This window comes from Astatotilapia calliptera, chromosome 11 (assembly GCF_964374335.1).
Source record: "Astatotilapia calliptera chromosome 11, fAstCal68.1, whole genome shotgun sequence".
NCBI classification, from domain to species: Eukaryota; Metazoa; Chordata; class Actinopteri; order Cichliformes; family Cichlidae; genus Astatotilapia; species Astatotilapia calliptera.
The window spans coordinates 30,784,580-30,801,286 of NC_137432.1; the positions used below are offsets into that span (position 1 = coordinate 30,784,580).

At 37.7% G+C, this 16,707-nt stretch overlaps 2 protein-coding genes across 4 annotated transcripts; one reads left to right on the forward strand and one right to left on the reverse strand.

The window, feature by feature from the left end:
- Nucleotides 1–1,185: 1,185 nt before the first annotated feature.
- Nucleotides 1,186–7,740, reverse strand: mettl25b (methyltransferase like 25B). The gene is made up of 8 exons (XM_026184872.2): nucleotides 7,403–7,740; nucleotides 6,117–6,235; nucleotides 5,616–5,832; nucleotides 5,469–5,531; nucleotides 5,117–5,254; nucleotides 3,417–4,231; nucleotides 2,371–2,555; nucleotides 1,186–2,283 (listed from the first exon to the last, which is right to left on the reverse strand). Exons 1-8 carry the CDS (start codon nucleotides 7,502–7,504, stop codon nucleotides 2,195–2,197), a joined length of 1,728 nt encoding a protein of 575 aa, XP_026040657.1. The 5' UTR covers nucleotides 7,505–7,740; the 3' UTR covers nucleotides 1,186–2,194.
- isg20l2 (interferon stimulated exonuclease gene 20-like 2) lies at nucleotides 7,499–13,447 on the forward strand. 3 transcript variants are annotated; one of them, XM_026184876.2, is made up of 4 exons: nucleotides 7,499–7,519; nucleotides 9,390–10,117; nucleotides 11,118–11,318; nucleotides 11,719–13,447. In XM_026184876.2, the coding sequence occupies exons 2-4, from the start codon at nucleotides 9,512–9,514 to the stop codon at nucleotides 11,836–11,838; spliced, it is 927 nt and encodes a 308-aa protein (XP_026040661.1). In that variant the 5' UTR covers nucleotides 7,499–7,519; nucleotides 9,390–9,511; the 3' UTR covers nucleotides 11,839–13,447. The 3 variants fall into 3 exon arrangements, with proteins under 3 accessions (XP_026040661.1, XP_026040658.1, XP_026040659.1); XM_026184873.2 differs by lacking the exon at nucleotides 7,499–7,519 and adding an exon at nucleotides 8,102–8,180; XM_026184874.2 differs by lacking the exon at nucleotides 7,499–7,519 and adding an exon at nucleotides 8,122–8,452.
- Nucleotides 13,448–16,707: the final 3,260 nt, after the last annotated feature.

The window sequence follows — 16,707 nt, forward strand, 5'->3', positions numbered from 1 at the left end:
GAGACATTCCACTTCATTAAGGAATTTTATTGGGCTTAGAACATGCTTTGAGGACCCAGAGAATGAACTTCTTCTTAAAGAGCTAAATGTGATTGATAAAGCAGCACAAAGGAGTGTGTGTGATATTTGGTGATGCATGTGTAACTCCATCCCTAACAATACTGCTGAAAATGGTTCTTTTACAGAAACAGTCACTAAATTACAAACATTGCCTGATGCATTTAATGATGAAGTTTGAGAAACATGTCTCAGACCAAATGGCTTCCTTATCTTAACAACAGTTTCTCATAAATGAACAACTTAATTTAACTAAAGTGATAAAGCTGAACAACTAATGCTATTTCATATTTCCATGTGTAATCTGATATTTTTGGAATTTTTGTATCATTACTGCTATTTTGCATACAAATTTTAGACTATAAGAACGATTATAAATGACCAAAGGGTCATAGTGAGAGTGGGATGAACATTAAGTGTAAAATTGTATCTGATACTGTAGAATGATGCACATCGCGAAACTTCTCTGAGTATGCAATGTTGTTGATATTGTATGATGTTAGACTAGAAATTACCTTTGTATGATTTAGTGTGATTGATCAAAAGGTTGGAAATGTAATGGAAAATTTGTTATTCTCATTCAAATTGCTTAAATGCTTGTGTTCATGCTCAGGTGTGGCATTGTAATGTAAACTTCCACTGAACAGTCTAGAACTACATGAACTTATTTCAGCCTCAATAGTTGAAGACAACAACTCCCTTTGCAGGTGCTGATAACGCCAAGGGCGCGAGTAGAGTATCAGCGCTACGATTAAGACATGGGAGAATCTGACAGATTAGACCTGCTTATTCCATTAAATTAATGGTTATATTTGTGTAAGACAGTTTCAAACTTTCAGCACTGAGCAAAAGTAAAGAATACATATAGAATTAATAAATATAAATTAAATTATAATTTAGTGCAAATCTAATATAAAGTTAAGTACGAACAGTAAGAACAGGTATTGCAGGTATTTTTTTTTTGTATATTAACTTCTACAGAAAAACAAAATTGTTTTAAAATTGCTTGCAGGAGGGAAAAAATCAACAAAGCTGTTCCAAAAAATATCTATATTTCTTAGACGTTCAGTGGCCAGAATTGGCCTGGTAAAGACTTGATCAAGCCCACTGGAAATATTAAGGAGGACATAAACTTTGAAGTTTTTACTGTATTTTCACAAGCTTTACAACATAACTCATAAAGCCCTCTCCCATTCCTACTAATACACCAAAGTAATTACATAATAAATAAATAATAAATATGAGAAAAATTTCTATTTTTTCACTGTCTACTATAGAAAAACCCAACATTTCTTAGCATTGAGCTATTACAACTTTTTCTGTAATTTTAAACACTTTACAAACGTGACAGATTTGTTTTTGATTTATAGGCGCATTTCTTTTGTCATGTAGAAAAACTGAGATATACTGCTGAAATTGCTCTTTTTTAATATTACAATTTTTGCAGGGATTAAATGCATTATGTTTAACTTCTTTATACTTAAAGCAAGAAGAGTTTCTTTGGTTCGGCCTAATTCAGATCAAAGTGGGCTGTATGTTGCCCACAATGTAAAACCAGTTTAGTGTCCCTGCTTTATATGGTTGTAAAAATGTTTAGGTCATGTTACTATTTGGTCACCAAGATCAAAGTGATCTTCCAAGAATGGTGACTCTATTTTTGAGATGGTAAGAGGTGATTTTGCAACTTGTTGATCTTTTATCCTGAACATAACCTGCTCTAAAGCAGCTTATTGGCACAATTTCTAGGATTTAACATTTCTTGGTGATGACGATGCCCACATCTATCCTTAATCCCTCCCCATGACCCTGGATTAGATAAGCACAAGAAGATGGATGGATATATTGTTTACACACAGTAAAATATGATGTTCCCTTTCTCCTTTACTAAAAATGGCGCAAGAAATAAAATAAATAAAAACAAACCACAAACACAATGTCTGTCTATACAGAGAAAATTGATACCTAACACATGCATGTCTCTAAGCTGTCATAGAGGCTTTAAGTGATAAACAGTGGTACATGTATGTGTCAGGATCATGATGTTCAGATGGATTAAAAGCTTAAAACCTTTCTTAATATTTAATATTTAAAATTCCTAAAAACAAAGAGCGGTTAAGTGGGAATTCTCCTTTTGTTGTCATTGTCCAAAACGCTTCAGAGCCACCAGCACAAAGTTTCTTGGAGAGAAGTTTGGGTTGAAGAGAGGAACAAGCTGACTGTTCACACCTGTAGAGAGACAGTAGAGGTTTGAGATAAATGGCTACACCACGCAATCATAATATTTAAGTCATGTGACAGCATCAACTGTCCAACCATTCTCTTGGAGGTAGATCATCCTATCCAGCAGCACCATTGTCTCCACCACAGGGGCCAGCAGCAGGGACAAGCTGAAGTACACCACCACCCTGCCCTGTTCCTTCAACATGGCCTCCACTCGCCCCAGGTCCAGGGGCAACTCAGGAGGCAGTCCGACCCGAGCCAGACCCAAACGAGCATATCTGGGAGGGATAACAAATGTAGACAAAACAGGACAGGATACTTAAGTCAGAAACTAAAATGATTCTTACAGAACGCAAATTATACATGCAGAAATGACACCAAATCTCTGCCTGTCTTTGTCCAGTACTCCTCCAGGGTCAGAGCAACCAAACACATGTGCCTCTTAAGAGGTTTTTATCTATATCACATATTATGATATCATCCAGTTGCCTAGCAACTACTGAGCAAACAGGGCTAAATTACCAATTCATGGCCTGTATAACACCTTCATGTCACTTTAATTTCACAATAACATATAATTCACATCCACAAAAGTTGAACTATGCAAGATATATATGTCGCCATCATGTTCTCTGGCAACCATCTAGTAGCAGGCTAAAATTTTCTAGCCTTCACGGCTTTACTTTTCTTTTTCTTAACTTTTATAATGTCTTCCTATGTTTTTATTTTTCTTGATTATCTTAATTGTACAGCACCTTGGTCAACAGTTGTTTTAAATGTGCAGTATAAATAAATTTTACTTTGCCTTTACAAACCAATATGAGCACAATGTATTACTTACATTTCATGACTATAACATCTTATTTATATCCACAAAAGTGGATTTACACTTCATATAGTAAAACATTATAATCATGTTGCCTAGCAACCACCTAGCATTGGGCAAAAATGACCACATTTTAGCATTTACGCACTGAAAGGCCAAACAATACTATAACATGGGCATGCACTGTTATTATGAATTTAGTGACCCTCCTCCTGTTGTACCAATTATTGCTGCATTTTCAGACAACTGACAAACCATATCAGCTGAAATGAAAGACCTGTGTAAATACCTGATGGATGCAATTTTTACTCACTCTATAAAAGGTAATAGGTGGGATTTCTTGATGGTCTGGATTCCTGCCCTGCGCAGATCTGGCCTTGTGTCTCTGATGAAGGTCTCAAGCATCGCTCTGTAACAGTGCGACCTGAGCAACTCGCTTTCTTCCCTGAGTCGCCGCACATAGTCCTCAACAGCATGACACGCCCCCTCTCGGGCCTTATAGGACAACTGATGTCCCGACAGCCCTGACACCCAGGAGCTCATCGGGTAGCCAAACTCTGACTGAACTGACTCTTGATCCAGTGTTGGTGGAGCAGGCGGTATGACCAGTCCTGGAGGGGTGGGGTTTTCTTTGGTTGTGATTTTCATGTAACAGCATGCCACTGAGGTGATGCCGCGCACATGCGGGCATTTGACAAAATGGCGGAGGAGGGTCGCACTGAGGTCACCGCAGGCATGGAGACCAGTCAGGACAAAGTTTGGATAGCCTTGAAGGCTGTCTTCCTCAGAGTATACCCCCTCGTGACTGTCAGAGTGGATGCATGAGCAGCATTTTTCGTCAATGAATTCCACTCCGGACATCTTTTTTGACTTTTGTTGTTTTGACAGTTCAGACTCTTGAGAGTTAGAATCAGAACGAGCATAAGAAGTCTGAACTACATGGAGGCCTCCTTGTTGCACAGAGCCTCGCAGTTTCTTTTTGCTGGGTCCAGATGGAGTTGGGGGACCTTCACTGACATGATCTGCAGCTTTTAGCTGTCCGATGAAAGCCTCCCACGATGCCTTCGGGTTTACCCAACCGGCGATGTGGCGAGGAAAATTTTGTGCTGGAATGTGAGAGGAGCAGTTCTAGGAAGCAAAAGATGTTCATTAATATTTCTGTTGATATGCACTATAGTAGGAGGTAAAATGTCTATACAATGGATTCATTAAATATAATCATAATTAAAACTGTCACTGATTGGTAAATCACTAAATCATCACTATGTTATTCCCCTAGGCTTTAAAGAGCGTTTACGCAAATCTGAGGTCAACATTTCAAACTTAAAGCTTGATCATTAACTGTGTTTTTATCCAGTCTTACTTTTCAGTGAAAAAGCATCCAGAAACCACTACTGTTTGAGACTAGCTAGTGAAGAGGGTATCTAACAGGTAAAGAAGCTCATATTTTTCCAAGAGTTGATAGAGAGGAAACTACAACTTTAAAGAGTGAATAACTGTGCTTACATTTATCAGGTAGAAATAAACAAATTCCAGGTGAATGGCAATGTTGCCCTGCGTCTGCTAAAGGTGGAAAAGCCCACCGTTTGCTAAGAGGGTCAACAAATTATCCAGAAGGGTGATATGCCAGTGTTTACACTTTGTATTTGCTGCCCCCAAGTGGCAAAAATGGAAGTGTCAGGCTTAATCTTGCCTTTGAATAGACATCACGGAGGATGCCGACTTTAACTCACAGTGCTTTGTCAACTCAACACAGTTCAGTTCTTATTTATAGGTTTGGACTTTTTGGACCCAGAATGCTCTTCTTGACAACAAGCTTTTTATAAAGAGGAAAAACATGGAAAAACTATGTTTGAAAATAGTAAATAATAATTAATAAGGAAGAGTCAATGGTAGAGCATTACACAAAATACTTAAGTATTCTATTAACCTTACAGGACATTTAGAGTTCTCTGAGATCCAAACTTTATTTAGAAACTTATAGGTGTGCAATAATATTAGAAAATCACTAACCTTTTTCTGCTTCTCCTTCTCCAAGGCCCACACCAACTGTCCATCAAACTTGGATGCCATAGTAACCAGGGTTGGATCAGCTTCAATAGCAGTCACAGAAAGTCCAAGTCCAAAGGACAGGAAACGAGTCAGGTGACCCTGGTTAGGCAAAAATGGAACTCAGGGTTTACTGTGGCAAGATTTACTGCTTTATTTTTGATTTCAACTCTTAAAAATTTGCATGAAAATTGATTTTATAGACTTTTACTACAGAAGCATGAAATCTAATTCCATTCCCATTAACATTAAAGTGCTACCTTAAAAAATGTATTGATGTGCTTATGGGTTAAAATCATGCGACTATGAGTGATACCTGCCCAGAGCCCACATCGACCACTCTGTTGCAATCAGTCTGCTCACAAAGTTGCTTAACCAGCTGCAAATATAAAAATATATATTAAAAACATTCTAAGCAGAAAAGCCAAGACGTGCTAAAGCAGCCACCTGTAAGCATACATACTGTGCCGAGCTTGCGAATCTCATGCTGTTTCTTGGGTTTAACATGCTTCCTGAAAATGTGACCCAGGAGGGAGCTCTGACTGTGATTTTCCAGGAACTCCTTTGGCTTCACTGACCCACCTACTCTGCATCCCTCACTCCTGCTCTCCCTAGGAAATGCCAGGGCATGGGCTGTGGCACGGAAAGCCAAGAGAGTCAGAGGCCACACTGAAGGATATCTGTAATGAGAAAGTTTTTAGGCAATTAATTACCTAATAAGGGGATGTTTTTATTGATATGATATTATATGAAGAGCACAGGATGTCTAATTTATGCTTACTTTGCCTAAATAAACAAATGAATGTATGAATTAATTCAATTTTGTAAAACAAGGCAACCAAACCTTCTGGGCTTTGCTAAAATCAACTTTGCTTTTGATTCTTTAGTTTTTTTGAGTTTGATTTGGATATTTGCAACCTTGCTTTAAGGATATATAAAGGGCCTAATAACAATCCAGTAGTACCTCCTGTCTTCATGAGTGGCATCCAGCAATAGGTCTGCAATCTGTGGATATGACAGGTCCTGCAACACAGGCTGCCAGCTGCTGGGTAATGTGTGCCACAGATCTTCTGTGAAAAATTCCTGTAGAAGGGATAACAAACTGATAAGAATCCAGCTGTTGCACTGTGTAAATAAGGCTTGATTACAATTCATATACCATACTTTACAGTCATGTGAAAAACTAAGTAAACCCTTACTACGTCCACAGAAATTAGAAGGGTACACAACAGCCACTCAGTGCTAATTAAATGCACTTGATTAACTGATCATCAGCAAGCATGACCACCCTTAATAAAGCAGAGGTTTTGGCAATTTGCTCGTCTGGAGCATTTAGGTGTAATCTACATTCTTTCGAGGAGTGGACGTTCCAGCAAATTCACTTTGAGGTCGGTGCTTAGAGAAACTCCCAAGAAAACCCAAGAGCTACATCTTAGAGTGAGACTACGGGTCTCAGTTAAGATGTTAAATGTTAAAGCTCATGTCAGTATGACAAGAAAAAGACTGAACAAGTATTAACTTGTTTGAAAACAAGTAATTTTTTCACTTGTTTTGAAAATTAACAACTTAATTTTGCAGAATTTGATCTCTACAAAACTGGATCTCTACAAAATTCCTCAATGTCCTTTGGACATATGAATGAAACCAAAGTGGAGATAGCTGGCCCTAATGAACAGCACCACATTAGATTATCAGCACAACACACATCATACCAACTACTAAGCACCGTGCTGGAGGGATGATGATTTGGACTTGTTTTGCTGTCACAGGATCTGGGCAGTCATTAATCGAATATGAACTCTGTATACCAAAGTATTCTACAGCCAACTATCAGATCATCTGTCTGACGGCTGAAGCCTGGGTTAAACTAGGTTATGCGAGGGACTGATGATCTCAAGCCCTCAGCAAATCTACAATAGAATGGCAGAAAAAGAAAAGGATCAATGTGTTCCAATGGTCCAGTCAAAGTCCAGACCTCAACCTGAATGAAATGCTGTGATAGAGCCTTAAGAGAGTTTTGCATAAAGAAATTCTTGCAAACCCCAGTTTCACTGATCTACTTGTCTCGCAAAGGTAAACAATCACTCGTCACTAGCTGGCACTATTGGCTTTGACATATACAAAACAAGTAAATAAATGTGCACAATAACATTTAGTTTTAGAGACCTGGTTATTTACTTATTCCAAACGCAACAAAAAACAAAACCACTGGGCAAGCTGCATACTTCAGAAATATCTATCGATACGCACAATTATGTAGGAGTCGGAGAGGTGGCTGTACTGAGACAGAAAGGTGGCCAGTTGCTTGGCTAGTTCCCTCTGCTGCTCCGCTGTGAAACGTGTTGTAAACATCTCGACATCCTGAAGGTAATGCTAACAAGTTAGCTCGTTAACGTCGTTTTATTTTATTTTTCTAGTTAAGACCGAGTGTGTCTGAAATACCAAAACTATTACAACCATCTCTATAAAATACAATTTTAACGTTAAAAGTATTTCCTTTAAATGTCTGAACTGATAATTGCTTTTAGCCACTAGCTTGTTTCCGTCGCTACCTACAACTTTCACGTTTTTCAATAGAATCGTGATGCGTTTAGGTACTCGCCGTAATTTTAGACACAAGTGCACAAAAATTTTTTTAAAATTAGAATCTTAATTTTAAACTTTAGAAAACAGTCTTCTACTCGGTTCCTTATATGCATCTGATATGGGGTTTTATTAATAACTTATAATAAATCACTCCCTACTGTGAGCAAATAGTACATTATTTAGGAATTAGTGGAAAGGATACTACAAAAGACGTTTAAAGAGTTTTAGTTTAGTATATTACTCAAAGTTATTGTGCATGTCAGTTTTAAAATATTTTATGATTTCAAAGAAATATAATAGAGAGGCTTTGAGATACCAGAGATAAAAGTATTCAAACCAATCTGGAATTTTCAAGATGAACAAAGGGTATCCAAAGGCAACATGCCCCGGATGTAGATCATCTGTTCTGGGCAGGAGGATTCGTTCGGTTCACGTGTAGCAGGTCTGGTTTTATGTTTCTAAAAGTTAATTTTAGACATTTCCTTTGAGGGCATATATCGCTATCGACCGACCAAATGTTCACAAGCAGAAAGAGAAACTGTCCATTGAGAGAGACTGTCAATAAACAGTGTTTGGTGTCCAACGTTAGCGTTAGCGGGCTAACCTTAGCAGTTATTAGCTAATGTTAGTATTAGAAGATATAGCAGTATTAGCAGTAGTGGCATCCACCAAGTGCAGCTGATGAGGTTTCCTGATGCCTGCTCAGTCATCCAGGTAAGGAAATCAGGTTTCCTTACCTTCAGGTTTCCCCAACTTTATAAACAATACGGTTTGTAAAGTTTGAATCTGCGACACGATGGGACAGTTACTGTGCCTGCTCATTTACCAGTTGCTTATAAATCCCGTATAAAGTTAGCTTTAAGATTTTATATTTCCAGAATCCCTCAGGTTGCCATGTTAAGTTGGGAAAAGTGTTGACCCTTCCATCCACGACCACAAACTATCAGGTCGCAAAAAGTAAACAATTAAAACAGAAAACATCTATTGTGAAAGGATGGAACAGTACCAATGTTTACATTGTCAATCTGGCAACTTCAATGTTTTCTAGTTTCCCGGACAAGTCCAGATTGATGTTACGTCCCCAAATTGGTTAGATAATTAGATATATGGATACTTTATTCAATTTTACGAGCAAAATTATTGTGTTATAACAACAGGATAAAGAATAAAAATAGTACAGTCTACAGTTATAAGCAACATAGTTGAAGCCAAAATGCTACATGCTCATAGTGATGACTTTACAACTTGAGTGAAAAAAAGTGCACAAATTTTTATATATACTACAGGGATTAAAAACAGAGCATTTTAAGAAATGAAATGAGTTAAAAAGTAAAGATAAGACTTAGATTGTGCAAGAAATTAGTGAAAATTATATTAGTGAATGATATATACACTCCAAATCTAACAAACGACTGTATAACAGTAAAATACTGAGATATATCTGTAAAAGGTTGTGCCTGAGAAGTGTGTTCACCTCACAGAAAGAAGAGTTATTGGACAGTTCCACAGAGAACAGTAACAATGATTTCCTGAAGTGTTCTTTGCCTAGAAAAGTATCTGAAAATTTGCAGGCATTTTCAGGCACTCGGTCTGATTGGTTATAATTCTGCAAATCCAGGCACAGTTTGATAATATTGTGTTTGCCTTGCAGGATGAGACTTCTAAACTGGACTAAACCCAACAAGGACCTGTTGAAGGATTACAAATAAGCAGATCTATGAGATTGTTTTGTGGGAACGTGTGTGTTTTGAAATTATTTAATTTGATGTAAACATGTCAGACATTTGGATTAATTTATCTCATGATGAAACTGCACCGAAAAAAGCTCTAGCAGGCAAGGTAAACAGGAAAAAAGAGTGGCTGCGTAGAAAGAGGCACAACCGTGGAGCAAAGGGGTACAGGGAAGGTAAACAAAAGAACAACCAGTATAGGCAAGACTTCAGACAGAGCCAAACACCACTTCAGAATGGTGCGTCCATTAAATGCCCACCAGCTTCCACTTCCACACAAAGCAAAAGTTTATCGTATCTGGCCAGTGCACACAGTAGTTCCATGCCTCCATGTGGTGAAAAACCAAAGGAGCCCCTGAAATCATCAGCCAGCAGCCCTGGTTCCTCAGTATCAAGCACCTGTAAGCCCATCACCATGTCATCAGGGAACCCTTCGAAGTATGTCGCTATTGACTGTGAGATGGTTGGCACGGGACCAAAGAGCCTCAGTGAGCTTGCACGCTGCAGTATAGTTTCCTATGAAGGAGATGTGATTTACGATAAGTTTATCAAGCCCTCTGCACGAGTCACAGACTATCGCACTCGATGGAGCGGCATCCGACGCCGTGACCTCGTCAATGCCATGCCATTCACCAAGGCCAGGATGGAGGTGAGAAAAGTGTACTTTTTTTTAAACGATTTAGCATGTTCTTTTACATTGTAAAATGCTTGTCATCAGAGGAGTTAAGAGAGAGAGATTTGGGCAAAAATATTGAATTTAAATGTAAAGGAGAACTCAACAACTGCAAAGATGCTGGAAGATATGTAAGTACCAGTGTTATTATAGCTAATATATAATTTATATAGTTATAGTTAATATAGTTATTAATTTGACAGCTAACCAGCACTAAAATATATTGTCAGATAAAACACATTTTAATTCGGATGAACGCACAACATGTGTGAGGTACCATACAAGTTGCAGCTAGTGTAAAGACACAGTAAATAACAGCAATTAAAGACAACTGCAGGAATAATTTATCATCCTAATCCATTTTTGTCCGTTTATCCTGTTCTGGGTTACAGTTGGTCTGGAGCCTGTTGTAGCTGTCTAGCTGCTATCACAGGGTTATCACAGGGTTTTAAAAGGGCTAACAACAAAGAGCCTGACAACCATTTACACACAAAATACAATCTCCAATTGACCTAACATGTATGCGTTTGGAGTATGGACCCACTAATGAAAATTAAAAATACAAAAATAAAATGAAATGATAATTAAGTTTCCTAACACTTATGGTAGTTAAATGTATTTGTTGTTAGTTTTATAAAAAGCTGTTGTTAAAAAGGGAGCACACTTATGGTCAGGTAAGGTATCCTTGAAAGGAACTTCACAGTTTCATGCAGACCGGTGCTAATATTAATTAATTTGTTTAGGTAAACCAACTGTTAATTTATATATGTTTTACTGTTTAAATTTATTTACTGGTTCCTTTTAATGGTCTTAATTTGAAAAAAGAATCACAACTGGGTTAAGATGTCCAAATTAACTCTAATTTAGACATTATTTCATTCCATTGTAGGATTTGATTTTTGCAGCGTCCATTACTCTGTATAAACCATATGAGTTTAGTAAATAAGATGGTTTTTTTTATCCGTTGGTACTACAGATACTGTCGCTGATTAAGGGTAAGGTGGTGGTTGGCCATGCCATCCACAATGACTTCAAGGTGATTGGTTACTGTCATCCCCCCGAGCTGACCAGGGACACTTCTCGAATTCCTCTCCTGAACCAGATGGCCGGCATTGAAGGGAATAAGTGCACTTCACTGAAGACGCTCACGAAGGCCATTTTCAACCGTGACATTCAGGTAAGACAGAGTTCTCTGTTTGGTTGAATACAAAATGGAAGATATGTACAGTTAGTGGAGCTAGTTTATTAGAAATTATAATAATTGACATTAATTACACACCAGGACACCAGTAATTTTTTTTATGTGAATCACTAACAGCAGTGTTTTTCTCACAGAATTATATCGAATTCAACACAAATATTTACCATAGAAGATTTTTGGTTTTGAATTATTTTCTTCTTTTTTTTTTACCCTGGAATCCTCTTTCATGTAGTGGGCTGTTGTCAATGACAAATTTAAACTGAAACCTGGGTAGAAAACCAGTTTTTCAACTAAAAGGTTAATATCATGTAATGTCATCATGATTATATAAATGTGACCAACATAATGCTTAACATGTCCTCTCTTGTGTCCTCAGACTGGGAACAAAGGCCACTCCTCTGTGGAGGATGCTAGAGCCACTATGGAGCTTTACAAAGTGGTGGAACATGAGTGGGAGACGCAACTTGCTGCTAACTCAACGGCCATGTTGGGGTAAAACACTTGATATGGCGGGCATGCAGTTTGGACAGCGGAATTTAACTGTCCCATTGTTGTGTGAATAACCAAACCAGGAGAACTGCAATTGCTCATTCAACAAACCGGATAACCTTCTACCAGCTGCCTGAATTTAAATAAAACTGTACTGTTGTCAGTGGAGGGGAAGAATGTGAATATCTGTTGGAGCTGAAACTTCTTCTACATCAATTTAAGCTTGATTTGTACTACTTGATGAAATCTATGCCTTACCATTACATCTGTATCGTCCCAGAAGTGTATCTAGATTGGTCCATTTGATAGTAAAATATGTGAGTCACACAATGATATTGTTTCATTGAAACAATGTGTTGTATCTGGCTTTCTCAAAAAAGCTAACACAGTTGCCAGTTTTCAGCCAGTGTTTTTTTTTTAAACCATGAAAGTCTGTATACAGACAGATATATTATCGACCTAAAGAAGCCTACATTGAAATATATGGTAGCACTGCAGCAGAAATATTGGTAGAAGTATAACTACCAAGGCTTTTAAATTAAGTTTAATCAGATGTAAGAAGTAATTCTGTACATGCTTGTAAATAATTGCACAAGTAAATTCCAGGAGGAGTCTGCTCACTGCTGGGACTTTCTAGAAGGACGTTGGTGTTGGTATAGAGGCAGGTGTTTTTGAAGACACTTCTCTTTTCTGTTTCAGTAAAGATGAGTGTTTTATATGTATTTGCTGCAAGTCCAACAAGATGAGCTCAGTGTCATCCTTAATGGAAGAGTAATGAAGACGCATTTGTCCAAACTCCAAAAGTAAACATGCAAAAGCTGCAATGGCCATTATGGTCCTGCAGAGATTCAGTGCAGGACTATAAATCAAGCTTTAATTGCAGTAGTTACATTTTGTGTCAGGGTTTTACACTGTGTTCAAATGGTGCTCATGCCACTTGGGGGCAGTCATGTCTTTGCTGGAACATTATTATGTGATGTAAACAGTTTCTAGCTTTTCACATGTTTTTTGTTTTTTTGTTGTTTTTTTACTAAATCAGCACTGGGCTGTAGTAGGACCGCATTTTATCAAGAGTCATGTAAACACTGCAAATAAATGGTCTTATATTCTTACCATGTGAACGCCAGTGAAAAAGAAAGTGAGCCCTGACTAAAAGAGCGTTAGTCAAACATCTAATTTTATTCAGGACCATAGAACAAAGACTTAACCCCTGAGTCATCTGTGTAGACTTTATTAATATGTTTTAAGGACCGAATTGTTAATATCACAGACATCTATAAAGCGTGCATTGTTAAATTTATTGGAGTTAGTTATCATTAAAAAACACAAAAATCAAGAATTGATCAACTTCATTCCCATTCCCCAAAATACTTCTGTTTAGACTTCAGGGTCCACACTGCTAGCCACTGGTTTGATCTTCCATTTCTCCTGTTACAGGAGTGGTCTGAGTGCCCAGTTAATCATCTTCCCTCTTTCAACTTCTTTTCCACCAAGTTCAAGAAACATAAGTGGTGACTTTCTGAATTTGTGCAATTTTCTATGCAATGTCTGTTGGAATATGTTATTCACTCTACTTTCATCCTGATTTTAAAATCTATAAATCATTACAGCAGTAATTTTGTGGCGTTACTGTAATTGGGTGTAAAGAAACCAACAAAACTGAGATAACGTTCAAATACTTATGTGCACAAAACACTGTTTAACTTTTCAGTTTGAAACACTCCTCGCTGTTTTTTCCACATTCGTTTTTTAATGTGGAAAAAAAACAAGCAATGGTGCCATCTGTGGCCATTTGAGGTAGTGAAAGATGTCTTTGTAGTGCCCGTTTGCATCAGTGTGTAGAAACTTCATAAGTGGCAGCACATAAAGAGCCCCAAATATGACCATGAAGCTAGTGAGTCTGTGAATGCAGATTTCCTGTCCCAGTGAATTCATGACCTATTTAAATTAAAGGTTAAAATTGCTTCCCAAAAAAGGTGCCTGGAAGTGTCTGTTGATGTCTGCACCTTTCTAAAATTCTTTTAGAAAGACTTTGATACTATCTCCTCATCTGAACAGCATAAATGAGCTCTATGGTAGTCTCTGATACACGACTGAGGAATAGGAAGTACATCAGTTTGAAAAACGGATGCCTCACAGGTCCTCTGTTGGCAGCTTCATTACCCTCTACAAAGCATTAGTCTCAAAATCAACAGTGAGCAGTCGACTCCAGGAAACTGGCCTTGTAGACAGAGTTGCAAAGAAAAAAAAAAAGACCTGTCTGGCCCTAGCCAATAGAGGGAATGGTTAAGATGGGCAAAAATGTGCAAACACTGGGCAAGGCAAATTCAAGAAGAAAATAAGATTTTGGGTTAACGGGTTTATTTATAAGACTAGATGCCATTTGTCAGGAAATACCTTTACATTTCCAGTTCCTTTTGGTGGGGAAATATAAAGGCAAAGTGAGAGATTTGTGCATGATCAAAGGCATCATGATAAGGAAAGTTTGACTATTTTTCAGTGTGGATACTAGTTGATTGGAGCAGGTTTGTTTTCCAATAGGACAATGACAAAGCTCCAAAGGATGCAAAAAGTATGTAAAGAAGCTGTGGGCTGGTACTCTGTATTGGAGTCAAGTCACTGGATTTCAGCCCCATTAAGCACTTTTGGCAACCAGCCCACCATATAGTGCATACATGTTCTGTCAATAGTGTCTACAGTATGTCTGTGAAGGTTCTCAGTCCAGGTCATCGTAGTCTAAGGAGCTTGAAAAGAAAAGCGTCTGGACTTCTAGTGTCTACGGCATAGTCATATATATGCATAACATTGTTTTCCACATATCCTGGCTTTTAATTTGAAAAAAACAAACAAACAAAAAACTCATAAAATGAAAAGCAGAGCACAGCAATTCTAACTTATGTTGTTCCAGATTCCTTCAATAAATTGCATGCTGAATGTCAAAGGTCTACAAGAGTATAATCGTTGCCAGTTGATGATTCTTTTACCAAAACAAAGATTGAAGGACAAAATTTAAAATAATTATTCTTTTTTGTATGTTCCAGTGCATTCTGGTACATCCTGCAGATGCATAGAATTGATGTCTATATCTAAAACAGCAATCATTATGGCTCCAATGGCCTGATAGCTGAGTTCTGAGATTACTTATTGTTAGTGTTGCTTTTCGTCTCAGAATTCACCCCTTTTTAAAAGTCTTTTGACAGAACAGACCTTGGTCAAATGTCAGATCTGACAAATGGCACAAAGCGTATGAATTCCCTGTTTTATTGAAGGCTAGCCTTTCCACAGAGCACATCAGCAGCTGCATCAACATATTTCTACTCTTCCAACTTTACACCACTTTGCTGGTGTAAGCATACGATTCTTCCACAGTCTCATACTGTTCCACTTTATGTCCCCTTTGGCAGCTGTTTGTCCTTAAAGGTGAACGTATCAGCATTTTTCCCCCACTGTGAATTCAGCTGTAGTGAATTAATTATACAGAATGCCATCCTTCCTGAGAAAGCAACACCAGACACATCTGCTATAGCAGAGAAGCTCATTAAAATAGTAAGAACATACCAAACGTCACAGGCAATACTGCACACAAACACCAACAGTGATTCACCAGCACTTTCTAGGTCTTTGTTAGAAAATCTCTACGTACACCAAAACACCATGCTGTCACACCATGAGAGCTCAGCAGCACAGATTTATTGGATTCAGCACACATCCACTTTGTTTTATACTGGTATTAATTGGGGTAATTTCTTAGCAACAGTGGGTCAGATCTGTTTAATGTGATTGTGGTAGCACAAGGGGACTCACAAGGAGCAGGAAGCCTTGAAGAATCATGTCCTAACTTGAAATTTTAATGTTATGTGTTTTTTTAACAGGTTTTTAATCAAATTTATCTCGATAATTTTGCAGGGATGTAACACTTCATCCATGGCAGACGAGTTAACACCAAGCTATTCACGTCCTTCTTTGCTCTTCTTTTCATAATCTGTTAACAGCTGTTTTGGCTTCTCAGCTGGCAAACTGAGCTCGTAACTTTGTATCTGGAAAATTCTGGCAAAACAAGGTAGGTATAGTAGACAACTATTGCTGACCTAACTGCCAAATTTAATGCTATTCAATTCATGTGCAATGCTGGGAAATTTACATTTGAAATAACAAATGTAAGACTGTTAAAAAGGCAACTGGTAACACAACTATTTAAATCATGAAAGTAATATAACATAACATTTCTCTCCTCTATTTTCAACAAATATATTAAACTGATACATAGATATCAGAAGGCCAGAACCAACCAAGAAACAATACTCCAAATATAATGAGTGTATATTAATACATGTTTTAGATACAGAGGCTAAGACACTTGCTACAACAAAAAAGCACATAAGTAACATTACAGAGTAGGATAACAGTGTTTAACCAGCAGAAGTCGTGAGAGGAAATCAATCAATGTCCCAAAAAGCAGGTGCCCCCCACAGACCACTGTAATTAAGTACACCAGTCAGCCAGAACATTAAAATAATTGACAAGTGGAATGACTATCGTTCATCTCATCTTGTTCTACTGGGAAACTTTTGGCCTTGGCTTTCATGTGGATTTAACTTTGACACTATCATCCATCTACTGTAAATATAGTTGCAGACCACGTACAGCCCCTTTGTTGCTGTGAAGCGACATGTGGTTTAATCCATTCTCTAGATTATCCCATGCTGTTTATCCCCTCTTAATCTCTTTGCATCTGGCCAATAATGTGAATACTTTGATTTTATTCCCTGTTATTAGATTCAAAAGTGAAAGCCAGAGCTTTAAATTAAAGAGGCTTTGGATTTTCTTCTATAGCTGTATTAAGTCTAATATTTTTGAAATCTTTTTTATATTGACC

Bases quoted from the DNA above. Each gene is read 5' to 3' on its own strand.
- isg20l2 (XM_026184876.2), top strand. From the start codon at position 9,512: ATGTCAGACATTTGGATTAATTTATCTCATGATGAAACTGCACCGAAA. The intron at 10,118-11,117 runs GTGAGAAAAGTG...TTGGTACTACAG, and splicing joins TCACCAAGGCCAGGATGGAG to ATACTGTCGCTGATTAAGGG. The intron at 11,319-11,718 runs GTAAGACAGAGT...TTGTGTCCTCAG, and splicing joins TTTTCAACCGTGACATTCAG to ACTGGGAACAAAGGCCACTC.
- mettl25b (XM_026184872.2), bottom strand. From the start codon at position 7,504: ATGTTTACAACACGTTTCACAGCGGAGCAGCAGAGGGAACTAGCCAAG. The intron at 4,232-5,116 runs GTTAGTGATTTT...TTTGCTTCCTAG, and splicing joins AGAAGGAGAAGCAGAAAAAG to AACTGCTCCTCTCACATTCC. The intron at 2,556-3,416 runs GTGAGTAAAAAT...TATCCCTCCCAG, and splicing joins CACCTATTACCTTTTATAGA to ATATGCTCGTTTGGGTCTGG.